The 27,979-nt window shown below is 39.3% G+C and overlaps 2 protein-coding genes across 2 annotated transcripts; both read left to right on the top strand.

The window, feature by feature from the left end:
• Positions 1–9,514: 9,514 nt before the first annotated feature.
• Positions 9,515–12,404, top strand: LOC127641482 (lysosome-associated membrane glycoprotein 3). The gene is made up of 6 exons (XM_052124510.1): positions 9,515–9,690; positions 10,072–10,307; positions 11,173–11,292; positions 11,424–11,496; positions 11,717–11,887; positions 12,147–12,404. Exons 1-6 carry the CDS (start codon positions 9,630–9,632, stop codon positions 12,284–12,286), a joined length of 801 nt encoding a protein of 266 aa, XP_051980470.1. The 5' UTR covers positions 9,515–9,629; the 3' UTR covers positions 12,287–12,404.
• Positions 12,405–13,215: 811 nt separating this feature from the next.
• On the top strand, positions 13,216–27,946 carry mccc1 (methylcrotonyl-CoA carboxylase subunit). Its single transcript, XM_052124498.1, has 19 exons — positions 13,216–13,494; positions 13,971–14,014; positions 14,149–14,282; positions 14,462–14,557; positions 14,665–14,786; positions 17,646–17,793; positions 17,893–18,014; positions 18,129–18,240; positions 19,656–19,737; positions 19,937–20,064; positions 20,437–20,620; positions 22,147–22,256; positions 22,576–22,792; positions 23,949–24,035; positions 26,221–26,270; positions 26,436–26,573; positions 26,665–26,772; positions 26,991–27,062; positions 27,140–27,946. Exons 1-19 carry the CDS (start codon positions 13,424–13,426, stop codon positions 27,260–27,262), a joined length of 2,148 nt encoding a protein of 715 aa, XP_051980458.1. The 5' UTR covers positions 13,216–13,423; the 3' UTR covers positions 27,263–27,946.
• Positions 27,947–27,979: the final 33 nt, after the last annotated feature.

A 27,979-nucleotide genomic window follows, 5' to 3' on the forward strand; every position in this document is an offset into this window, starting at 1 on the left:
ACCGCACACAGAGCACCAGACGCTCTGAGCAGCTCTTTGTCTGCTTTGGGGGACGGCAGAAAGGGAATGCCGTCTCCAAACAGAGGCTCGCCCACTGGGTTGTTGACGCCATCACACTGGCTTATCACACCCAGGCCGTGCCCCTACCCTTGTGGGTCCGAGCTCACTCAACAAGGGGTGTTGCGTCCTCGTGGGCACTGGCCAAGGGCACCTCCCTAGCAGACATCTGTAGAGCCACGGGTTGGGCAACACCCAACACCTTCGCGAGGTTTTACAACCTCCGTGTTGAGTCGGTTGCGTCTCATGTTTTGTCAGGTCCGAGCCCGTAGAACTCGGTAACGCGTAGACTGACTGGCCGGGTGGATCGCTTGCACCCAGCGCCCTTTTCCTGTCGTCAAGGTTAAGTAGTGCGCCTTTTTTCCCAGGGCGCCCCACTCCGAGTCGGGACCCTGGTCGATTCCTCCCCAGCCCTCCGGGTCCACGGTTCAGCGGAGGAACTCGCTGACTCAAGCCACTGCGAGTACCCTGATGGCTACCCTGTACTGGTATAGGTGCTCCACAGGTAAGGCCTCCTGCTCGGACTCCCCCTGTGTGTATTTCCATGGTTCTGTCCCCTTACGAGCGGACCCCGTGTCTCCCTTAGGCAGTTACAGCTGCCTCGGTCGCCGTGCTGTAGCAACTCCCCTCTTCGAGGCTGGATCTACCACCGCACCATACTTTCCACACGAGCCCTAAGACGGCCGTGTGACGTGTCTACCACTTTTCCTCCCCAAGAAAAAGGGCAGGTGTGGTCTCCGCAGGGTCTGGGTAAGACCCCCTTCCCTATATGTGTGTAAGGGCCCCGGCGTGATTGCTCTATGTGAGAAACATAGAGAGAAAAGAGGCCCAGCCAGGTTGGCCCGTTCCCATGTTGGCAAACATCGCCTTGTTCCCCTCTCAGGGTAACTAGAAGGATCCCGATGTTCGTATGGGGCATTGGGGAAGGGTACGTGCAGCCAGGTACAGACGATGCGTGGCACTGGATGAATCCCTGCCCGGCTCTGTATCGGCAGTTCACGTACACGGTTCAGCACATGGCAAGATTGGAATGGGTCCCCTAGTGTCGCTTCTCCGACACAACGTGGAGAGAGCGACAGAAGGGGAACGTTTGGTTACGTATGTAACCTCCGTTCCCCGAGGGAGGGAACGACACGTTGTGTCTTTCCTCCGCCATGTCGCTGAACCGAGCCACTGTTGTGGCCGGACCATTTCCGGCTCCTCAGAAAAATCCTGACTAAACTTCCGTATTTGCCCCGCTTAAATACTATGCGGGGGCGGGGTATGCAAATACTGACTGCCAACTCTCATTGGCCCTTTTCAATAGGTCAGAGGTGAATATCGGCGCTCAAGAGAGACCCCTAGTGTCGCTTCTCCGACACAACGTGTCGTTCCCTCCCTCGGGGAACGGAGGTTACATACGTAACCAAACGTTTTATTCTACATGGAGAGGGTCCACACATGGGGGCGGCCATGTTAGAATCACATGATCAGCTGAATACTACTCTCTTAATATCAGTATCCGTCCTGTTATTTGACACTTTCACTCATTAATTAAAGTAATCATGACTGACTGTGAATAATACATTTCTACAATGACATCTGAAACTGAAAACTATTGTGAATGATGCTGCATCCAAACCACTAGATGTCAGTGTGAGTCCAAGATGACACAAAGACAAAAGTTACTGATTGTGCCTTTAAATAACAATTGTTTCACTACCTGGTCGATTCCTCCCCAGCCCTCTGGGTCCGCGGTTCAGCGGAGGAACTCGCTGACCCAAGCCACTGCGGGTACCCTGATGGCTACCCTGTACTGGTATAGGTGCTCCACAGGTAAGGCCTCCTGCTCGGACTCCCCCTGTGTGTATTTCCACGGTTCTGTCCCCTTACGAGCGGACCCCCCTGTCTCCCTTAGGCAGTTACAGCTGCCCTGGTCGCCGTGCTGTAGCAACCCCCCCCCTTTCGAGGCTGGATCTACCACCGCACCATACTTTCCACACGAGCCCTAAGACGGCCGTGTGACGTGTCTACCACTTTTCCTCCCCAAGATAAAGGGCAGGTGTGGTCTCCGCAGGGTCTGGGTAAGACCCCCTTCCCTATAGGAAGTAAGGGCCCCGGCGTGTAATTGTTTTGTGTGAATTGCAATTTGTATGTATTTTTTAATAATTTTATAGATCTGGAAAGAAAATAGCAGGCACTGACCCAAATATAGCATTGTTCATTGTTAGATTATAATGCATTATCTAATGTAAACATGCAACTTTTAATGTTAAAATGCATCAGTGTATGTAGAAATTACATTAAACAAGATGAATACATGCTGCAAAATGTTGTTCATTGTTAGTTCACGTTAACTATTTTTATTTTTTTTTACGAAGGTTAACAAGTGTTACCAAGATATAATATTTGTGGGTAAAGGAAACCCTTCACAATCGTTGAAAGACTGTAAAATGTTACAGTAAAAATCTGTTAATTTCTTGGGTTACCTCAGCCTATACCATGAAAAAGTATATTATATTTAAAAATACATGTGCTTTTATGGTAAAATATTGTTAAAATGATGCTTTGTTAATTTAAAAGTATGAATCAACTTATAATTTTGATGACAAGCAATAACGTAACAAAGAGCATTCCCAGAAGTCATTGCGTGATGCATCACATTTTACATTTATCAAAGATGATTTTTTATAGTTATGTTCTTAGTTTTTAGTTTTGTAGATTTGGTGTTTAATTTGGATAAAAATGTTTATTATGTTTATTACATAATTGTTTAACAGATAATTTTAGTGTCATGTGCATCACCCTGATGATGTTGTGTCTGTGTGTGTGTCTGTGTGTGTGTGTGTGTGTGTAAACTCAGCAAAAAAAAAAAAAACTTCCCTTTTTCTGGATGCTGTATTTTAACTTCACAAATCTTTATTGTAAAGTGTTTAAACAATGTTGTACATGCTTGTTCAATGAACCATAAACAATTAATGAACATACACCTGTGGAACGGTCATTAAGAGACTAACAGCTTACAGACGGTTGGCAATTATGGGCACAGTTATAAAAACTTAGGACACTAAAGAGACCTTTCTATTGATTCTGAAAAACACCTAAAGAAAGATGCCCAGGGTCCCTGCTCATCTGTGTGAACGTGCCTTAGGCATGCTGTACGGAGGCATGAGGACTGCAGATATGTCCAGGGCAATACATTTCAATGTCCGTACTGTGCAGTGCATCTCCTCATGGACTGCACCAGATTTGCCAGTTCTTGCTGTGAGATGTTACCCCACTCTTCCACCAATACACTTGCAAGTTCCCAGACATTTCTGGGGGGAATAGCCCTAGCCCTCACTTTACGATCCAACAGGTCCCAGATGTGCTCAATGGGATTGAGATCTGGGCTCTTCACTGGCAATGATAGAACACTGACATTCCTGTCTTGCAGGAAATCATGCACAGAAAGAACAGTATGGCTGGTGGCATTGTCATGGTGGAGGGTCATGTCAGGATGAGCCTGCAGGAAGTGTACCACTTGAGGGAGGAGGATGTCTTCCCTGTAACACACAGCGTTGAGATTGCCTGCAATGACAGCAAGCTCAGTCCGATGATGCTGTGACACACCACCCCAGACCATGATGGACCCTCCACCTCCAAATCGATCCCGTTCAGTACAGGCCTCAGTGTAACGCTCATTACTTCGACGATAAATGTGAGTCCGATCATCACCCCTGGTGAGACAAAACTGTGACTCGTCAGTGAAGAGTACCAGAAACGTCCATGGCTCCGCCTACCTCGGCTCCGCCCTCGGAGTTCCCCATGGCTGTCCTGTGGCCGCCTCCCAGGCCTCCTGAACCTGTCCCTTCCCCTTGGACTGTCTTCTTGCCCCCTGTGCCCCCTTGGACTGCCTTCTTGCCCTCTGTGCCCCCTTGGACTGCCTTCTTGCCCTCTGTGCCCCCTTGGACTGTCTTTGTGCCCCCTTGGACTGTCTGTCTTCCCCTTGTGCTCCTTTGGACTGTCTGTTTGCCCCTGGTGCCCTCTTTTGGTCTGCTAGCCCCCCTCCACTCCCTGGACGATTTTGTTTTTGTGTTTTTTTTTGTTTAGGATCGTCTGGAGTCCGATCCTTTGAGGGGGGGATTATGTCACGATTCCCTTGTTGTCTGCCCCGTGTTTCACCTGTCACCTGTCATGCACTACATTTCCCATAGTTCCCTGCCCACATCTCTGCCAGCATTCACTCATTGTTTTCACCTGTTTGTCGTTTAGTTCCATTACCTTGTGTATTTAAACCCTGTTTGTTTTCCATTCCCTTGTCGATCGTTGTTCTGATTGTTCTGAATGTTATGTATGTTTCTCTCGTGGTTTAATTTCAGTTTTCCCATTGTGGATGTTTCTTTTGTTCCTGTTTGTTTTCACTCTTTTCTTAATAAAACCCGCATTTAGATCCCACTCCTTGTCTGCCCTCGTCTGCATTATAACAAACATGAATAAGTTCATATACAGGTGTATCTAATAAAGTATACACTGTAAGTATATACGTATATATACTGTATATTGGCCAGTATCAGTGACGTCACATTTTCCCTGCAGCCACCATATTTGTGACCATCAACGGGAGGAAACAATAAAAAAAAAACCCTGTAAAACGATCTCCGAATTTGACTTTCACTGACATTTAAATATATTTTATTCACGATTTACCTCCATTTGCCGCCGAGTCTGATGTGCGACCCACGAGTACATACACCTCTCGTCACTGTATCTCTCATTAAGAACTTCACACAAATCTTTGTGTTGTTTTCTGCTTTGTTTTTGTCACAGTATTACAAAAGTCAGAGATGATCACGTCTGTATGAATGTAAGAGCTACTTTTAAACTCATGAAGAATAAAAGAAAGCAACTGAGGTATATTAGTGATTAGGACAAATACTGAATGTTTATTGTATCTGGTGGTGTGAATAAAGTCTGAGCTTCATGATCTTATGATGTGTTGTTTATTGACTGACAGTAGAATATAAACATTAAATATGTACTATATATTCACATTATAGTGCTTTTATTTATAACAATGTGTTACAATTAGGACATACTGTACCTTTATTCAGTCTGGGTGTTAAGAATAACATAGTCCTATGTGCATTTCCTGTTTAACTGTTAATTAAACAGGAAATATTATGTTATATATATATATATATATATATATATATATATATATATATATACATACAGAGATGGGAGGATTACTTTTGAAATGTATTGCACTACAGATTACAGAATACATGCTGTAAAATGTAATTTGCAATGTATTCTGTTAGATTACTCAAGGTCAGTAAAGTAATCTAAATATTTTGGATTACTTCTTCAGCACTGGTAGATTTTTTCACTTGTTTTGACTATAAAAACTCTGTCAGTACAGTAAGACAAAATACACATGTTAAAAATACATTCTCTGAAAAACACAAATATCTTATGCAGTGTTGTTTCTAAAACCAGGTTAATCTAATTGAGATCATTTGCAATATTTTTACAGGAAAACAATACAAAAATTATCAAGAATATGATTTTTGCCCTAATATTAAAGATCTTACTAGAAAAAAGAAATTATGATCTAACATGAATTTTTCTTGATAAAAATATGATCGTGTCTGGTAACGTGTGCATGTAAATGTCTAGAAATAGCATTTCAGCTTAGCGTAAAGCTGACAATTTACACAAGGATTATTTAAATTTCTTCTGCTTCAAATTTACTTCAAACGCACTTCTCTGTCTGCTCGTATGAATGTAACACATCATAAGAAAGTGTTTCACCGCTGTTCAAATGCACTTTGGATGTGTATAAATATTTTCCATCTGAAAGGACTAAATATTAAATGAAACAAATGACAATAAAATGCAAATTAATCTCTTCAGTAATCTGTTACGTCTGAATAATGAGGCTGACGAAGAGATGCGGATCCAAACGCAGTTAGAGTTTATTTGATAACAAAACACTAAATGAACAAAAGAACAACCCACGATGGGGAAAAGAAACATAAACTAGATAAGGTAATCACGGTAGAGACAAACAGGGAACAAGGGAGAGCCGCAAACATCAGGCAAACATCAAACAACGATCGACGAAGACTGAACAAAGACACGGGGTATAAATACACAGACAGGGAAAAAAGGGACCAATGAAAGAACAGAACTCAAACAAGATAACAAGGTGATTAACAGAAACCAAAGGCAAATTAACAAGGGCAGGTGAAAACAATGACGGAAAACACGAACGCTAACAAAGAGACTATGGAATTACATAAGGGACTAAAGTGAAAACTAAGAAATGCAAAAGTGACAACAAATGGTAAACAAAAAGGGCAACAGAGAAACAAGACAGGGTAATCTTTACATAATCAAAATACTTTTTGAATGTAACTGTTTTCTAATTACCTATTATTTAAATTGTAACTGTAATGGAATACAGTTACTTATATTTTGTATTTTAAAAACGTAATCCTGTTACATGTATTCTGTTACTCCCCAACACTGGTTTTATATATATAGTAGACTTGTATAGATTACTGACATGTCTGAATAAATTAGCAAATTAAGTGTTCTGCACATTCATCGATGCTTGACTTATGCAAAATGAAGCTGTGCCACTTAAAAGATAATATATTATTGAAAGAAATGTTACATTTTGTCTCTGGTAATTTAACAGCAGTATCACCTTTTCAAGATTTATAAATACACAAAGTTTTGGTCACAAACAAGATTTATAAATACACAAAGTTTTGGTCACAAACAAGATTTATAAATACACAAAGTTTTGGTCACAAACATGGCGGCACGGTCATACAGTGACGTCACAAAAAACAGGTCAATAAGTCTCTGCAGAACAGTAAGTGCCAGATCACTAAAGACCCAAGGTATGTAATGTTTGGTGAAACACCAATTCATTTAAGGCACAAGTCACAGGAAATGTGGAATGTGACAGGAATGTGTCACTACACACAGTGCATCTCACCCTGCTGTGGTGTGTAGACACAGACCGGTCAGAGTGCCCATGATGACCCCTGTCCACCGTTGAAAGTGCCTACAATGGGCATGTGAGAGTTTGATCTGGACCTTGGAGCAGTGGAAGAAGGTCGTCTGGTCCGATGAGTCATGTTTTCTTTTACGTCATGTGTACAGCCATGTATGTGTGCACCATTTACCTGGGTTAGTGATGGCACCAGGTTGCACTTTGGGAAGACGACAAGCCAGTGAGGGAGTGTGATGCTCTGGGCAATGATCTGCTGGGAAACCCTGGGTCCGGCCATTCATGTGAATGTCAATTTGACACGTGCCACCTACCTAAACATTGTTGCAGACCAGGTACACCCCTTCATGGCAATGGTATTCTCTGATGCCTCTTTCAGCAGGATAATGCGCCATGACACACTGCACACATTGTTCAGGAATGGTTTGAGGAACATGATGAAGTGTTCAAGGTGCTGCCCTAGCCTCCAAATTTCCCAAATCTCACCAACCAGATGCTGGACCATCAAGTCCGATCCACTGTGGCTTCACCTCGCAATTTACAGCACTTGAAGTATCTGCTGCTGCTAATGTCTTGATGCCAGATACCACAGGACTCCTTCAGGGGAAGTCCACAATGCCTTGGCGGGTCAGCACTGTTTTGGTGACGCATGGAGGACCAACAGCATATTATGGTCATAATGTTTTTGCTCATCAGTGTACAGTATATCACTATATCAACATTTTGACACAATTGACGTTGAATACCTAGCCAAACATCCAGAGTTATTACACAATTTATTTGACCTCAGCAGGTTGTCTTTCAGGACAAGACAGGTTTAACAATTGTGTAAAGAAGACGATATATGTTATATTACATACCGTCTCCACAAATCATATTCAAATTATATTACAGATACATGCATAGCATATACTCTAGTATTTTTGAAACATTTTCTGAAACATTTCAAATAAAAAAAAAGCACAGAAACACAGAAAACAACTTGACATTTAAAACCAAACTAAATGTGTTTTTGTTGACAACAGACTAAGTGGAAAGGGAAGTGGAAAACTTAACAAAGTGTGAAAAAACAAGTCTGAGTATTGTACTCATCCTCTCTTTTAACATTCCAATTAGTCAAAACATTTTAATTTCTCTTAATTTGTCATAATTGGGTTCAACATGTTTTCCAGATAAACATGGTTGCTTGTTTTGTGTTAGTTGTGAATGTGTTAGTTGAAAATGTGATTTGATTTGAGATTTAAAGGGATAGTTCACCAAAAAATGAAAAATCTCTCATCATTTACTCAACCTCATGCCATCCCAGACGTGTATGACTTTCTTTCTACTGCAGAACACAAAAATATTTCAGCTCTGTAGGTCCATACAATGCAAGTGAATGGTGACCCGTACTTTGAAGCTCCATGCATATACAATGCAGTGTAAAAGTAATCCATACAACTCCAGTGGTTTAATACATGTGTTCTGAAGCGTTATGACAGGTGTGGGGGAGAAACAAACCAATATTTAAGTCATTTTTTACTGTAAATTCTCCGCCATGCCCAGTAGGTGGCGATATGCACAAAGAATGTGAATCACCAAAAACAAAAGAAGAAGAATGTGGAAGTGAAAGTGCAGATTTAAATTAAAAACTGACTTAAATATTGATCTGTTTCATATCATATAGCTTCTGAAGACATGGATTAAACCACTCGAGACATATGGATTACTTTTATGCTGTCTTTATATGCGTTTTGGACCTTCAAACTACTGGGTGTAAAGTTTTTGGGTGAACTATCCCTTTAATTGAATGCAGAGTTGAAAAGTCAAACAATAAGTAATATGGCTGAAAGCATCAATGAAGGGCCCAAGCCTGTTAAAATTGTTAGCACATTATTGACTGTTTTGGGGGGGAAACAATCACCTGATGAATTTCATGAACATAAGACAGAATTTGTTACAAGGAATCAAAAAAACATTTCAAATCCAATGAGACGTCAGTACACATTGTACCCTTTGAGTGTGCTGAATGAGGCTTGCCCCAGTTAATCGTTTTTTCCCCAGTTAATAGTCACCTGTTGGTGACTCTAGAGAGTTTGAGATGCAAACCCAAAAACAGGCTCCAGGAAGATTGAGACCCAACCCTGTCAATGTGACAAATGTCCCAACATTTAATCATACTGTACATTGTTCTATGGATTGCCATATGGCATAGGAAGTACATCACGAGAACACCCACTGTAGTGGTCTACGCAACTCAAATGGCTAATAAATACAGTTGGAATTAAATGAATGTAAACTAAAATAAAAATGTAAACCAAAAAATAAATGTAGAGTAAAAATCTTTACCTGAATAGACTAAAGACTACAAATGGCAACATCTATCATTATTCTATTCATTTTGAAAGGTATTACTCATATCATAGCTCAGTGTAGTATTTGTGGGCATGACTAAAGTTGCTTCCTGATGTCAAATAACAAAAGCTGACAGAATCAAATCATCCAGCCCACCCTCACAAACACATGTGCATTAGTCTACCCGCTGTGTTCGAGCTGATATACCATAACAGTAACTGCTCTGAACTTTAAGAGCCAGTTTTTCAAAATGACTCACACAATTCGCCTCTTCATCCTGTCTTTTGTGCTGTCTTCTCTGCCTTGGTCTGGTGAGTAGATTTGTCTTTATATTTACCATAAAATTGTATTGGAAGTAATTTGAATGGACAATTCTAGTATTATGACACCTTGTGGTTGTCAAACATTAGTGGAAGATGTTTATAGTTAATGTGTTTAACAACACCTGTGGTTAATCTACTTCGACTTCATACAACCACTAAAAATCACCTTGACACCAGTTGCTTAAAAGTATTAGCATCTAATGAAATGAAATTCAGACATTTTAAGTGACTTAAGTGCCCAAAAGTGTCCAGATGAATATGATTTGAAATGAGAAAGTAGCATAAGTTGTCTGTGTTGCTTCTTATACCTCTACGTTGGTTAACACCACATATATTGGCACCTCTGAAACCTTTGCTTTGTGCTTACAGGAAGAGCTGTTACCTCAAATGCTCTTGACCCCTTGCCTGTAGTTGCTTCTGCAAATGAAGGTCCTGCTATCATCAACAATGATGCAAGGACTCCCATCATCAACATCTCCAAGAGACCCGCTCTTCAGCCCAAAGAGAGTGCTCCACCTCAGTTCACATACACCTTGAGGAACCCTCAAGGCAAATTGTGTTTGCGGGCCAGTCTGGGAGTGGAGTATATCGTGAGAGAGAACAAAGTAAGCCTGTTAATTTCTCAGCACTTTTCTTCTAGTGCTCAGCAGTAGAGGTTTTACAGGGGTGTGAACTCGGTTGGTTGACCACCAACATTTGTGACAAGTCAGTTAACGGCTGGCTAGAATGAGTGCTAAAAATACGAAACAAGCCTGTCAGCTAAATTTAAACTAGCTACATTGTTTGTATGACAATCCTAGAAAATATGTCAAAATTTGGCCCTATATTCCTACAATTTTGTTAATAAATATTAATCTAAACTTTACTTTGTTGATCACGAACATTGTGAAAAGTCAGATAGTGGTTCGCTGAGGAAGACTGTCAGGTTCATTTCACATTTCAGGTAGTGATTAGCTGATGATTAATGCTAAATTGAAAAACAAACCTGTCAGATTCATTCCACATTATACATTTTGTAAGATACTGTTTTGTACGATGTTTGTAATTGAACAAAATGTGTTCAGAATTTTGCACAAAATTACAAAATAAAAGGACAGAACAAGCTTGCCAGCTGCATTCCCGATTGAAAACTTTGTATGAATGTGAAAAGCGCCATTATTCTCTTTTGTGTGTTAATTTGTGCTTAAACCATTCAAAAGCAGACAACGCTGTTGCGTTTCAGCACTGTGCAAGGTTTCACGTGAACACAAGTATCATTGCGAAAAAGCTTCTTGCACTAAAATTGGATTGTAGCAAAAACACTTCTTTAGCTAATCCTAGAAAGTTTTGTCCAATTGTATTACCAAATTTGGGTCACTTTATCTTTAAAGCCAATACTGCACAACAATTTAGCTAATTTTGCACGACTTTGTGTGAAATCTTGCACATCGTACTAATATAATTTTGGCCCTTATTTCGTTTCTGTTGCAGAAAAAGTATTATTTCAACTTAAATCCCAGTTCAACACGAGCCACAGGATACTGTGGGAATATAAGATCTGTGCTCTCATTGGAATTTCATGGTGGAAGTCTAGAGTTCACCTTTATCAAGGTAACTACAATAATTTGTTTTCAATCTGAATGAATTTATTTATATGGTTTTCTATCTACTTCTTTAAAATATCTCAAATTGTAATCTTAATCAGCATGCAAATGTAATAGCAATATTTCTCCTGCTTCCAGGACGGGGGTGTCTCTTATGTGAAGACTATGAAAGGTCTTCTGAATCCTGCTCCTCCTTGCAAAAATTGCCAAAGTTAGTATAAATTACATAAAAAGATAACATCAGGAACATCATTATTCATTCTTTATCATTACTATCAAATGCTTCATCATCATTTTTCAGGTGAAGGATAAATCTTGGCAGGTTTCACCCATGACCATTTTCTAAGCACTTTTAAGAGAACCCATGTAATGCAATTGCACAGCCCCTTTCTAAAAGTTGATTACCACTTTACATTTTTCTCACTTTATAGATAAAACCTATGTTGGAGTGGTGGATCATGAAAAGCTATTCAAAGCTGATAATGGCCTGAGCTTCAAGTGCAAGTCTGACATGACTCTAATACTGGCAGACTTCTTCAGAGTTAAACTGGTGCCTCTGCAGATACAAGCCTTTGACCTATCTAATGGAGCATTTGGAAAAGGTAGACACATTTCATATAGTATAGAGAGATTCTGGGAGAGAATCTGGCTTAAACTTTTCAAAACACAAATGCCAACTTTTAATCATACAGGCCGATGTTGTTTTTAAGTGTTGGCTTAAAAATATTTTGAATTAAGTGCGGCCAATAATGCAATTGATCATAAAGATTCAGATGCTATTTATGAAACAATAGATGATGATTTAATTTGTTTAAATCTGTTTAACCAAACATAACCGCATTTTGTTCGACTTGTTTCCAGAGGTTGAGTGCTGGGCGGATTTCAACAAACGGATGATCCCCATTATTTTGGGAGCTGTAGCTGCAGCAATTTGCCTCATCGCAATTCTCACTTTCTTACTCATCCGTGAACGCCGTGGGCAGGGCTACGAACAACTCTGAGACTCTAGATGTGTATTATACAGAGGAATAAAGTGATTTAATAATGATATTATTGTCTGATTATTGGTTTAGATACACTTTTAAATAAGGATCTCAGTAAATCATTAAAATGTGGTTGACATGAATTATTGTTGTCGGTGTGTCTCATTGTAATGCATATGCCACTTTTTATGGGTTGTCTAATCTGATGTCTGAAGATTTTGGAACATGACATGAAATAAGTATGTTAAAGAGCAGAGAAAAGTTGTAGGCAAACACTCAGTTCCAGCCCCCTGTGAGAGACATTTCAATTAGCATAAAACTAGTAACTATCAATAAATTCCAGTAAAATGGAATTAAATATAGATTTGCCCAAACATTCTCTATATGCCTCATCACATAATAGGAATAATTAGCAGATTTTTTTAAGTTCTGAAACTGATGTTTGTATCAAACCTCATGTAATGGACAAGATTTGTCAAACTAACTAAGTTTTGCAGTTCACTGTAAATATCATCCACCTTACTTTTAATTTGCAGCATGTATCAGTTTGTTCTAAATTTATTCCATTCTAAAAAAACAAAAAACGAATGTTCTGTTCAGTTTTGCATGTCTTTAGCATTTAGCATAGTTTTTGTTTATGTGTTTATCTTTATCTTAAAAGAGTAAAACCTCTTGTATGGGGCACCTATGGGAGAGCAAAGTGTGCTACAAAAAAATCAGCTCATAAAAGTTAGTTTTATATAAAGACTAAACTATATATATATATATATATATATATATATATATATATATATATATATATATATATATATAAAACTTAAAATAAATATACAATTTGGTATAAATAGCGTCATCTTGGCCTACTACATTTCCCATTATCCTTTCACAAACGCGTCAGTCCCCACCTCCAGTCTCTTTATTCTTATTGGCTGCTGCAAGTACGGCGCCCTGACTAGGACAAAATTAATCAGCTAGCTGTTGCGGCTACACTTAGAACTACTAATATTACAATTTAAATGTTGTTTAATACGGAACACCTAAACTGAGAATTACTTTAGGTAAAATTAACGATTCATTCCATGATGGTGGAGCTATAAAACGATATGAGATAAATGCGCTGTTTTTGAACAGGACTAATTTAGGAATAGCTGATTTATGCTAACAGCGATCATGGCTTCAGTAATTCTGACAACTAAAATCAACAGAACTATAAACTCACATCTGCTGTAAGTTACAAAATACATTAATGTATAATGCAAAGAAAAATATGTGTTTTATCCAAGTTTGACTGTGGAAATCGTCTAGGGTTCAAAATATAGCACTAATTTAGCTAATCAGATATGGGATAGTTTTTTCAATAGGTTGGTATTGTAATGTTTCTCTCTTTAAAATTGAAAGGTTTTGGTCACCTAAAAATGCGGATCGTTGTTTAAACCATGTCTTGGGTCAGTGAGAGCTATTAAAGCATGTACACTGTATGCAAGGTTAAACTGAAGATGAACTGGGTGAACTATGATGAACTATATATGTCAGATTCGTCAATGCTGAGTTGACACAATGATTCAAGACTTATATAATGATCAATATGAATAGTTTTAAATTAAATAGTGAGGTCACCTCTGTCGGTGTATTTGCCCTTGACAGCAGCACATACATTGACTGTTGGGTCATGTGGTCAGATCTCATGTTCTCTTTATTGTAGGAAACTGATTTGGACCAAAGGATCTGTCAGACATGCTTCAGTGGGTAAGATCACTAGTTAATAATATGTTCATAATGAGGGATTCTCATAAGTAGGCAATATAGATAATATGAAGAGATGCTTTGGTCCCTTACTCACATATTTGAGAAAAGTATGTGTATCGTTTGTCTATGTACAGGCAGGATTGAGAAAGTCCTCATTGCGAACAGAGGTGAGATAGCATGCAGGGTGATGCGGACAGCTAAGAAGATGGGCGTTCGCTCTGTTGCAGTGTACAGTGATGCAGACAGACATTCCATGCATGTGGCAATGGTGAGAAAAACCCCTCATAAGAGATACTTTTGAGAAATCTGAGAAAATGTACACTTCCTTACACATTCAAATCAACCTTGATTAAAAAAGTCCATGGACATGTTATGTATCTGGATGAACAGATATAGTTAGATGGTTATAGTTTATTGTCATATGTCAAATTCTCCTTGCAATCATAGGCAGATGAGGCATATCATATTGGGCCTGCAGCGTCTCAGCAGAGTTACCTGCGCATGGACAAGATCCTGGATGTGGCCAAAAAATGCTCTGCACAGGTATGTCAGCTTTTACAGCTGCTTTTTTAATGTGAGCAAGGGGACAATCAACTTGTTTTGGGAATATCTTGCAGAACTCTTTTAATGCTTTCTCTTTATTTGATAAGGCTGTGCATCCTGGATACGGTTTCCTGTCTGAAAACACAGAGTTTGCTGAACAGTGCAAACATGAAGGCATCATCTTCATTGGCCCACCTTCATCAGCCATTCGTGACATGGGAATTAAGAGGTTCGAGTTTTAAACCTAAACGGAATGGTCATGAGGAACATTTGCAAAAACACCCAGTAATGTCCTAGAAACCGCACAGAACACCCCAATAACTCCCTGCTGAGAGCAACACCTTAGCAACTGCCTAGCAACAACCCTCAACACCCTAGCGACCATCCATAGCACCCTAGTAAACACCCGACAGTGCTCTAGAAATGACAGTTCCTTAGCAACAACCCTGAACACACTAATAACTGCCTAGAAACCACCCTCAGCACTAAGGGTGGGAATCACAAGTTACTGTAACTGGCGATACGATATACTATAGATATTTAGGCCACGATACAATATTATTGCAATTGTTTTTGCTGTATTGCGATTCAAAACTACGATATATTGTGATATTTCACTCAGTGTTTCTCATTCATCTTCATTGGACTTAAGATAACTTTTTCCTTTTTTTTTTTTTTTAATTAATATAAAAGTTCCAGTTTACAAAATAATGCCACTTTATTTCCTAACATCTATGTACAATTCAAAGCCCATAATGGCTCTTATTTCTGTGGTTTGGTCAAAAGTACTGAGTCTTTATAAAAAACTATAGTATTTATGATAACAATAGTAGCCAAAATCCTTTTAAAAGCCTTCTTTATTACAACACAGTTTCAATACACAACAGTATAATATATTTTACCTATAATTTTATACGACACTAACATTTTTGTCAAAATACTTCAGGTAATGTTACAATTAAATTGTAATACATTTTAGTAAGGGAGGGTGATTATGTGAAGCATAATAACCGCAACTTCTAAGGTACTGTTGTTGAATTCCTAGATCGATTTGGCAAAGATAAATTTTTTCCAGTCACTATAGTATTAATGTGGTAAAATATTGATATTTAGCGTGCAAATATTGATACAATATCACGTGAAAAAATATCACAATACTTATATTATAATATTTTTTCCTCTCCTCAGCACCCTAGCTATTGCCTAGCAACCACCCATAGCATCCTAGAAACTGCCTACAATTCCACCCAGGAATCATTTGCAAACACCTACCAATGCTCTAACAATGGTCCAGCAACCACTTAGCACTGCCCTAGCAACCACTCAGAACACCCTAAGAACTGCTTAGCAACCACCTTCAACATCCTTGCAGCTAACTAGAGCAAACACTTAAAAACTCTTGAAATACTCCAGCAACCACCTGAATTTCAAGCCTTAGCTACAATCCAGAAAATCCTAATACCTTCCTAGCATCCACCCTCTGCACCCTAGCAACTTCTTAGCAGCCACACAAAATACCCTAACAAACACCTAACAATGCTATTGCAGTGCCCCAGCAACTGCCTAGTAATACCCAAGCAACTACCTAGAACACCCTAAAAACTCCCTAGCAACCATGCTCAACAACCCCAGCAACCACCCAGAACCATTTAGCAAACACTTAACACTCTAGCAATACCCCAAGAATCACTTATCAATGCCTTAGCTACGATCCAGAACACGAATGCCTCCTGAGCAACCACCTTCAGCACACAAGCAACTGCCTAGCAGCCATGTAGTACACCCTAGCACACACCTAACAACCCTATAGCTGTGCCCCAGCAACCCTCTAATAACACCCTAGCAACCACCCTCAACACTCTAGCAAACACTTAAGAATTCTCTTGCAATGCTTCAGCAACCAACTAGAAATACCCTATATACCATCCTGAACAACCTAATAACTCTCTAGCAACCACCCTCAACACCTTAGCAAACACCTAACAACAATATGGCAGTGCCCCAGCAGCCGCCTAGTAATACTATAGTAACTACCTAGAACACCCTAATAACTGCCATGCAACCATACTCAACACCCCACCAACTGCCCAGTAACCACCAAGAACACCCTAGCAAACACTTAGAAACACTCTAGCAATATCACAACAACCACCTAGCAATGCCTTAGCTACGATACAGAACACCTTAATACCTGCCAAGCAACAACAACAACAACTTACATTTATATAGCGCTTTTCTCAAACTCAAAGCGCTTTACATATTATAGGGGGAATCTCCTCAACCACCACCAGTGTGCAGCATCCACCTGGATGATGCGACGGCAGCCATAGTGCGCCAGAACGCCCACCACACACCAGCTATTGGTGGAGAGGAGATGGTAGAGTGATGTAGCCAATTCAGGGATGGAGATTATTAGGAGGCCATGATAGATAGGGGCCAATGGGGGAATTTGGCCAGGACACCGGGGTTAAACCCCTACTCTTTACGAGAAAGTGCCCTAGGGATTTTTAATGACCCCAGAGAGTCAGGACCTCGGTTTAACGTCCCATCCGAAAGACCATAAGCATCCTAGTAACTGCCTAGCAACCACCCAGAACACCCTAATACCTCTCTAACAACCACCCTCAGCACCCTAGCAACTGCTTGGCAACCATGTAGAACACCCTTGCAAACACCTAACAACCCTATAGCTGTGCCCCAGAAACCACCTAGAACACCCGAATAAATTCAACACCCTAGGAACTGCCTAGCAACCACCCAGAACACCCTACAAGCTCCCTAGCAACCCCCTACACCCACTTAACAATGCCCTAGAAATGTTCCAGCAACCACTTAGAAATGCCTTAACTACAATCCAGAAAACCCTAATACCCCCCTAGCAACCACCATCAACACCCTAGCAACCACCCAAAATACCCTAATAACTCTCTATTAATCACCCTCAACACCATAGCAGTTGCCTAGCAACCATTTATAATATGGCTTCCTCCATACATATATAGGTCTTTATCTATTTGAAACTTTTCAGTTTGTCTGAGTGAACTTTCCTTCTATAGTTTCTAATTTAACAATTTGTTGTTTGTTGTAGCACATCGAAATACATTATGTCAGCTGCCGGTGTGCCTATCATTGAAGGTTACCATGGAGAGGACCAATCAGATGTGAAGCTTCAAAGTGAGGCAGCCAAGATTGGCTTCCCTGTGATGATCAAAGCCGTTCGTGGTGGCGGAGGGAAAGTGAGCTGTAATTTCACCAACCATTTCCGTAATATAATTATTTGCAATTTATAGAGTTTTACAGAGTTTCCTAAAGCCTGTCTTCATTGACTTACGCAGGGAATGCGAATTGCACACTCTGAAGCAGATTTCCACGAACAGCTTGAGTCCGCACGGAGAGAAGCCCGCAAGTCATTCAATGATGATGTCATGCTAATAGAGAAGTTTGTGGAGAATCCCAGGTCTGGCTTGTTTACCAATCTCAGTTCACATTATTTAAAGAGTTAGTCCACCTAAAGATGAAAATGATTCCTCTGATGTTATTTTGTATGCTATGTGTGTGTGTTGTTGCTTAGACACGTAGAGGTGCAGGTGTTTGGTGATCAGTATGGTAATGCAGTATATCTCTTTGAGAGAGACTGTAGTGTTCAGAGACGACACCAGAAGATCATAGAGGAAGCTCCAGGGGTAAGAATCACACTCTTGCTGAGTTTGTCTTTGAGATAAAATATGCAAATGTGCATTTTTGTTATAAAGTCTGCTATAAAGCATTGAAAGGAATAATTCGCTCAAAAATCTAAATTCTGTCATTATGTACTCACTTTCATGTCGTTCCAAAGCCGTATGCTCTTCTCCATAAAGTAATTTTTCATAGTGACCACAACTGTTAAAGGAATATTCCTGGTTCAAATCAAGTTAAGATCATTTAACAACATTTGTGGCATAATGTTGATTACCGGTGACTGCTGACATTTCTTAAAAAGCTATCATATGGCTTCAGAAGACTTGGAATATAGGGCTCTAGTCAAATTAATGAAGTGATATATGCATTTTAGAACGATACGAGGGTAAATGACAGAACTTAAATTTTATGGATGAACTATCCCTTTAATTTTTTGTCATTTTCTCTCTTCACCCAAAAATGAAATTTCTCTCATCATTTACTCACCCTCATGCCATCCCAAATGTGTATGACTTACACATGAATGTGTAAGAATGAAGGTTTTTAGAATACTTTAGCTCTGTAGGTCCATACAGGTCAAGTGAATGGTGACCAAACCTTTCAAGCTCCAAAAATCACAAAGGCAGCATAAAAGAAATCCATATTACATATATACTCCAGTGGTTTAATCCATGTCTTCAGAAGTGATATTATTGGTGTGGGTGAGTAACAGATCAATATTTAAGTCCTTTTTACTATAAATCTCCACTTTGTCTTTCACATTCTGAAAGTGGAGATTTGTAGTAAAAAAAAAAGGACTTCAGTATTTATCTGTTTTGCACCCAAAGAGATTGCATCGCTTCAGAAGACATATACGGTATTAAAAGAATAGTTCACCCAAAAATGTAAATTCTTTGATTTGTTTCAGAAGACATTAATTGATCGACTGGAGTCGTGTGAATTACTTTTATGCTGCCTAAATATGCCTTTTATACCTTCAAACAGCCAGCAGCCTGATGGCACCCATTCACATGCATTGTACAGACAAACAGAGCTGAACTGTGCTTATAAACAACTTCATTTCTGTTCTGCTGAAGACGGAAAGTCATACATATCTGGGAGAATTTTTATTTTTGGGTGAAATATTTCTTTAAAATACCATTGTCGTATGGATTACTTTTATGCTGCATTTATGTGCTTTTTTGACCTTCAAAGTTCTTGCCCCCATTCATTTGCATTGTAAAAACCTATAGAGCTGAAATGTTCTTCTAAAAATCTTCGTTTGTGTTCTGCTGAATAAATTAATTAATATTACACATCTGGGATGGCATGAGGGTGAGTAAATGATGCATTTTTCTTTTTGGGTGAACCATTCATTTAAAAATCACTTTGGTAACAATTTGATTGTCGTGTGTGTGTGTGTGTGTGTGTGTGATCACAGCCAGGCATCAGTCCTGAGGTCAGGCGGCGACTCGGGGAGGCAGCAGTGCGGGCGGCTAAAGCCGTCAACTATGTGGGAGCAGGTGATGATTATGATGTCATGTGATGTCATCTATGAGTGACATTACTGTCTCAGTCAGTTGAAGACAGCATGAATAAGATCATGTGACATTGTAAACAAGAAAATAATGTTCAACTAATACCAAAGTTTTATAGAAAGTCAAGTATGCTATGCATTTCAAACTGTTTATTATGTTATTATGTATTAATAACATGTAACAGGCACAGTGGAATTCATCATGGATGCGCAGCACAATTTCTACTTCATGGAGATGAACACACGACTGCAGGTGGAGCATCCGGTGTCAGAGATGATCACAGGAACTGATCTGGTGGAGTGGCAGCTGAGGGTGAGACATGATACAGGACGTTAACTTTTGTTTACTTATTTTGCGGGTTGATCACATGGAGCCTGTTAGGACAAGGAGGGAATGTACTGCTCATATTTTGTTCTTGTCCCTGTCTATTATGATTTTTGTGAGCAACTTCTAGGTGGGAAAATGAACCAATTAAAAGAATTAGCTGTTTTTTATTAAATGAATATAATGCTGTAATAGAGTTGTCCACATGGGGTCACAATTATACCTGAATTTGTTTTTAGATATTCATGTTATTATATAACTTTTTACTTAATTCAGAATGAGTGTGAAAGGATTTTTGTGTGAATTAGTGGTCATGAATCCGATGTTGCACTGATGTTTTGTGGTGGTTTTGTCCATCAGGTGGCGGCGGGTGAGAAGTTGCCCCTCACTCAGGAGCAGATTGTGTTGATGGGTCACTCTTTTGAAGCCAGAATTTATGCTGAAGACCCTAATAACAACTTCCTCCCTGGAGCAGGACCACTGCTTCATCTGTCCACCCCTCAGGGAGATCAGAGCACACGCATAGAGACGGGGGTTCGTGAAGGTAGTTTTCATTGTTTCAAAATGTACATGGGCATTTACAGGTGAATGTCTCAAAGACATGTCAGGGTCATAATTGACCTCAAAATCAAATGGTGAAAAAAAATAAAAATAAAATAGAACATTTATCCGTCTGTCCATCCATCCATTTTTTATTATTTTGGTTTAACAATTATATATAGACCGATCTGCCACAACATTAAAACCACATGTCTAATATTGTGTAGGTCCCTCTCGTGCTGTTAAAACAGCACCAACCCACATCTCAGATCAGCATTCAGAGATGATGTTCTTCTCACTACAATTGTACAGAGTGGTTATCTGAGTTACCGTTAGCTCGAACCATTCTGGCCATTCTCCGTTGACCTCTCTCATCAACAAGCGGCTCACTGGATGTTTTTAGTTTTTGGCACCATTCTGAGTAAATTCTAGAGACTGTTGTGTGTGTAAACCCCAGAAATACTCAAACCAGCCCGTCTGGCAATAATATTTTAAAATATATATATTTATAGAACATTATATAAAAAAATGATTACTATATTCAAATGTACATTTATATATTTGGATTTATAACTATGTATATTCATTTTTACAACTATATATTCTGAATTTATGCTATATATTCATGTATCCATATGTTACTTAAAAAATGTGCAAATAATGTCACAATACAAAAATAGTCCTAACATCAGATTCATTTTCATTGAGCCAAATATATTTTCTTATTTCTTGCTTTTGAATCTGATAAAATCTTAAAAGGCTTAAATATAACTCCACACCATTGCCTCATTTAGTATGTGTGGATCTATGAATATGCAAATGAATTCCCACCTCCATCTCCACTCACCCCTGCACCACTTGACCTGCAGCTGGCAAAACCCATCTGTTTTTGGGTAAAATTTTCAAAACAGTTCTCTGGAAAATGACTACAGCAAAGCCGTAGAAGTTTTGATGGGACATTACGAATTTCCAAATAAAGTGCACCCATTTATCTCAGATCCTTTGGTAACATGAAGACTCACCATTTGTCCTTTCACAACTTTGCATCTGAAAAGAAAACATGTCTTGCAAAATACTGATATGTAGTTACACCTGCTTCTCCCGATGCCCCTTGCTTCACCGTAGCGTATGCTATTGATATGGAAAGCCCCACCCCATGAGTTGATGAGATTGGTTCCTTAGGTTTGTGACGTATGAAACCCTGTCTGTCTGAATCCGTGTTTTTGAGATTGTCTTTGGTACTCTGCAGTTCCAAGGCGAAAATGCTCAGCCATGGTGTTGACTGCAGATTTCACTCATGATATGTCTTCTAGCATATAAACAACACCATATGGACACATAAACAAGGTTAAAAACTGGATTTTCACTGGAGGGAAAACTAAAGACCACATCACAGTAAAGGCTGTATTTAGTTATGAATTATTGAATCTGGTTTTCTCACAAAGAGACTTCTAAGTTTGAATGGCTCTCTCGATCTGAGTATGGTTTCTGATTTGTAACTGCTGTATATGTTTGTTTGTGTTGTGTAAGGTGATGAGGTGTCTGCTCACTATGACCCCATGATCGCTAAACTGGTGGTTTGGGGTGAAGATCGCTCCGCTGCTCTGAAGAGACTCAGATACTGCCTGCGACAGTACAATGTTAGCACACACTCTCAAACATTTATAACAATACTTTTCACAACACTGTAAACGTCTGTAATGTGACGTATTTCCAAATGATACAGAATATTCATCTGCAAACAATGAAGGGTGAAACTTGATTTCATCATCTATATTTGATTGGGTTGTGATAGTTTTGGGTAATAGATGTTGCCCCACCCACACTGCCTTGATTACTGATTTTAATGCAATCATTTTCATCAATAATTATCCACATTAAGACAAGAGATATTAAGTTACTTTGAACATCTGATATTGTTTACAGTAAAATTTTACTCTGATCTCTCTTCTCTCTCAGATTGTGGGTCTCAACACCAACATCGAGTTTTTATTGAGTCTTTCAGGGCATCCAGATTTTGATGCGGGGAACGTTCACACCAGTTTCATCCCGCAGCACTACGATGAGCTGTTCCCCCCACCTCAGAGCCCGTCTGGGGAAGTGCTGTGTCAGGCGGCTCTGGGTCTGCTGCTACAGGAACAACAGCACACACAGACATACAGGAACCAGTCCAATGGTGAGAATTGAGTCTACACTCTCAAAGCTATATAAATATAAATATACACACACACATACACACGAGCCAAAACATTATGGCCACTCACAGCTGAAGCAAATAACATTGATCATCTCCTAACAAGGCCACATATCATAGTCTGGGTAGATTAGATGGTAAGTGAACAATCAGTTCTCGTAGTCAACATGTTGAATGCAGGAGAAATGGGCAGGATGAAAGACCTGAGCGACTTCGATAAAGGCTAAATTGTTATGGCCAGACGACTGGGTCAGAGCATCTCTGATACGACAAGGCTTGTGGGGTGCTCCCGGTCAGCAGTGGTGAGTACCTACCGACATTGCCCATGATGACCCCTGTCCATAATTGAAAGTGCTTACAATGGGCACACGAGCATCGAAACTGGACCTTTTAACAGTGGAAGAAGTTCATCGGGTCTGATGAGTCCTGTTTTCTTTTACATCACGTGGACGGCTATGTACATGTGTGCCGTTTACCTGGGGAAGTGATGGCACCAGAATGCACTTTGGGAAGACGACAACATGGTGGAGGGAGTGTGTTGCTCTGGGCAAAGATCTGCTGGGAAACCCTGGGCCCGGCCATTCATGTGAACGTCAATTTGACACGTGCCACCTACCTAAACATAGTTACAGACCAGGTACAACCCTTCATGGCAATGGTATTCCCTGATGGCAGTGATCCACGGTGGCTTCACCACGCAACTTACAGGATTTGAAGGATCTGCTGTTAATGTCCTGGAACCAGATACCTCAGGACACCTTCAGGGGTGTTCTAGAGTCCATGTCTTTGTGGGTCAGCACTGTTTTGACCGCACGTGGAGGACCAACAGCATGTTAGGCATGTGGTTATAATGTTTTGGCTCATCAGTGAATATATAATGTTTAAAGCTTCTTTATACTCTGTCTAGATTCAAGCTCTTTTGTCAAGAAATTCATATGTAGACAAAATGTATATTGGTCTACACAACTAATTCCAAACATGTAAGAAAAACCTTGAGATTTAAAGGTTTTTAAGATCATGAGAAACATGAATTCAGTCAAGTGTTTTCAATCATTAGACTGTTGTGTATATTTACCAAAAACAGCATTTTTTTGCTATGAGCACTTAAAGCTTGTTAACCAGTAGCTTCCTCTTGCAGACATGTTCTCGCCGTTTGCGTCCAGTAATGGGAGACGACTCAATGTTGTGCACTGCAGGAACCTGACACTGAAGTTAGGGGACAACAGTAAGTGTTCATGCTCTAATAAACAAACACTGTGAAGTGATGCCAGCACATGTCAACATGGTTTGATTTTGAATGATGGCTTTTGGAAACGAGTTATACAGAACACATACCTACAAAATTCTGCATTGTAGAAGTACTTTTGAAGATTGTCACAGAGCTGATTTTAGCTTAACCATAAAATAATTAAATTTTTTACTCACCCTCATGTTATTCCAAACCCATTTCCATTTGGTTTGGATTGAGTGAATTGATGACCATTTTCATTTTTGGTGACCTATTCCTTGAAATTGTTTGGACATATTTAGGAATTGTTCAGTACATTAGTAATATGTGCACAATAGATGTCACATAAGATTTTGAAGGGTCAGGGGTCAAGCTTTTGCCAATGAATCGTGACTATGTATCTAAAGTATCCTGTAATTGTTGCTTTGATCAGATGGTTAAAAGTTCCAGAGGATCAATTAGCATGAATATCATTATGAATGCATTTATGATCAATGTGCTTATTGATAGACAGCATATGTGATCATTCTTCTTATAAAGCAAACGTTTCATTGCATTATATACAAGCTCTAATGAGATGGCATTGATCATAGTGAAGGAGGATTGTCTATGGCAAGCGCAGCAGTGTGGATGAACCTATTGAAGAAGTTCTGGGTCATATTTCACTGTAAAATCAAAACTTTCAACTTTCAGTTGAGTGCCATATCTACTGTTTATCTATATATTTTCAACATTATTTTTGACTTCAGACCTTTGTTTTGTTGGACAAGACAAACTAGCTTTATACCATGAAACCCACATTTGGTTTTCGACCATTAATAATATTGTAGGTAAAATTTAGAAATGTACATCTGGAGCCACATTGAGAGTCAAGAATTTTAAATGATATTAAGATATCTTTAATATTTTGGGAGTTATAGGCACTCCAACTTTAGAAAAACAATACAAGAAATTGTTTCCCCCCTTTTTGGACTCAAACCATTGCTACGAGGAGTGAAGTCAACTGATTCTAGTAATAGAGCTATCTATCTCTGTGTAAAAATAAAAGAATGATGCTGCCACCTTCCTAAAGTTATTACTTGTAGTTTTACTTCAAAATCAGCTCAAAGCAAAACATTTTGACCCCAATCTACATGTACAAAATAATGGATTAGTCAGTAAATATTGATCCATAGTATTTCATATATTGTCTCTGATCATCACTGATGTATTTCTTTCTCAAGTAATCAATCTAAAATTGGTATGGGGACCTCAAGTTGAGTTTTTCACAATTCCTGACATTTAATGGTAGAGCATTTTCCCTGTCTTAGGTCAGTTAGGATCACTACTCTGTTAAAAATGTGAAATGTCAGAATAATAATAGAGAAAATTATTTATTGCAGCTTTTATTTCTTTCATCACATTCCCAGAGGGTCAGAAGTTTAACTACACTTTGTTAGTATTTGGTAGCATTGCCTTTATATTGTTTAACTTGGGTCAAATACTTTGGGTATTCTTCCACAAGCGTCTAAGTTGCTGGAATTTTGGCCCATTCCTCCAGACAGAACTGGTGTAACGGAGTCAGATTTGTAGGCCTCCTTGCTTGCACACGCTTTTTCAGTTCTGCTCACAAATTTCCTTTCGGATTGAGGTCAGGGCTTTTGATTGCCACACCAATACCTTGACTTTGTTGTCTTTAAGCCATTTTGCCACTACTTTGGAGGTATGCTTGGGGTCATTGTCCAATTGGAAGACCCATTTGCGACTTCACAAGGTCATTTGCTGTTGTTTTGGGATTGATTAACACTTTTCGCATCAAACTACATTAATCTCTAAGAGACAGAATGCATCTCCTTCCTGAGCGGTATGATGCTGTGTGGTCCCATGGTGTTTATACTTGTGTACTATTGTTTGTACAGATGAACGTGGTATTTTCAGGCATTTGGAAATTGCTCCCAAGGATGAACAAGACTTGTGGAAGTCCACCATTTTTTTCTGAGGTCTTTGCTGGTTTCTTTTGATTTTCTCATTACTTTAAGCAAATAGGCACAGAGTTTAGATGTAGGCCTTAAAATACATCCACAGGTACACCTCCAATTCAGTAGCTAATTGCTTACTTGCCAAAAAAACTACATTATTTTCTGGAATTTTCCAAGCTGCTTAAAGGCACAGTTAACAAATTTTGTTGTATTTTTTTTTACAGAAGTGGCACTATCTGTTACATACAACCCAGATGGGACATACAGTATGAAGGTAAATTTACATTCTCAGACTGAAATGTTGACTTATGAACTCATGTGCTTGCAAAACTGCATTGTCAATCAAGAAGTATAAAAAAAATATTATTGTTTGAGGGATTGGTCATGGAGAAGGTTTAGTGTAACATCATCAGTTATTGTATTTTAAACTTACTGTCAGACTGCAGGTGAAGTGTTCCTTGTGTCTGGGGAGCTTCAGTTGGAGGGAGACGTGACATACCTGTGCTGCTCTGTCAATGGAGTACTATCCCGACCTAAATTAGTCATTCTAGAAAACACCATACACATCTTCTCTATGGTGAGTATCAATGTATATCATGCTTTGATATCTATGAAATGACTGGAGTATGGTCTGTTTGTAGTCTAATTTGTTTTGTTGTCACTTTCAGGAAGGAAGTGCCCAGGTGGACATCCCTGTGCCCAAGTTCCTGGCTGGTGTTAGTGCCTTCAGTGCACAGGGGGGTGCTGTTGCACCCATGACAGGGACAATTGAAAAGGTAACTGATGCCATGTTCAAAATAGCATATTGGATACTACGTATATAGTTACGGCAGATATAGTACGAATAGTATGGTGATATGCTATTCCAAAATCTGGACTGATTCCCAGTTAGCATTCTATCCATAATTTAATCCTACTAATTTAACAAGTGCTTGTATACTTCTGAGTAATGCATTATTTCAGTAAAGGTTTATATTGACCTTTCACTTTGTAGGTGCTAGTCAAGGTTGGAGACTTCGTCCAGAAAGGAGATCCATTAATGGTGATGAATGCCATGAAAATGGAGGTGAGGTCACTTTCTGATTCAGTGTTTATTATCCCCACTGTGACAACATCTGACCACTTCCTTCTCTTTCTGGGCAGCATACCATCCGTGCACCCAAAGCAGGCGTCATCAAGAAGGTGTTCTTCAGAGAGGGCACACAGGCGAACCGCCATGCCGTGCTGGTAGAGATCGAGGGAAATGAAGAAGCAGGAGCAGAGTAACTAAGTGTGAAAAGGTTAAATTGATCGTTACGAGATCTTGAAGAAGCACTACACATTGGTTTGGAAACTCCAAACTTCTGCCTTCCTGTTTGACTCTGAAATGATATGTAGGCTAGTAATACCACTTATATGGTTTTTCGAACACAGAACATCTTTTTCTTAGTCAACTCTTGTACCTACTGTCTTCCAAATATCTTTTTATTATTTCTTTGTTTCTGGTTCTTTTGTACCACGTTTAGTGGACAAAAAGGGGTTGCTTAGATTTCAACTGTCTGAAATACATGTTACAGTTAGCCGCTGGATGACTGTGGATTGGCACTCCATCTCCCATTATTAAGGATTTTCATTTCAACAAAACCAAACCAATCAAATGTAACATGGTTGTTCACTCAAGCTAGAATACAGAAAACTGTGATCAGTTTAACAAGACTAATCGTGCACTGTAGGTATCAAGCATAGTTTCAAACGTGTGTTGCCAGTGCCGTTCTTATCATGAAAAGCTCTAGAAGTGTTTTAAGGCATGTGGTGAATGCCTTGATTCTGGTTTAACTACTAATGATATCTCAGATCCTTTGTAACCATCATCATTAAAGGATAGTTTTTTTTTTTTTTTCAAATAATTGTATTAAAAGGTATCAATAAAGTGTTCCCGTACTTTCCCATTGTTGTGCAAATCTAAGTCACTGTTGTAGTCTATGCAACATTTTAAAATTGTGA

This window comes from Xyrauchen texanus, chromosome 50 (assembly GCF_025860055.1).
Source record: "Xyrauchen texanus isolate HMW12.3.18 chromosome 50, RBS_HiC_50CHRs, whole genome shotgun sequence".
NCBI lineage: Eukaryota > Metazoa > Chordata > Actinopteri > Cypriniformes > Catostomidae > Xyrauchen > Xyrauchen texanus.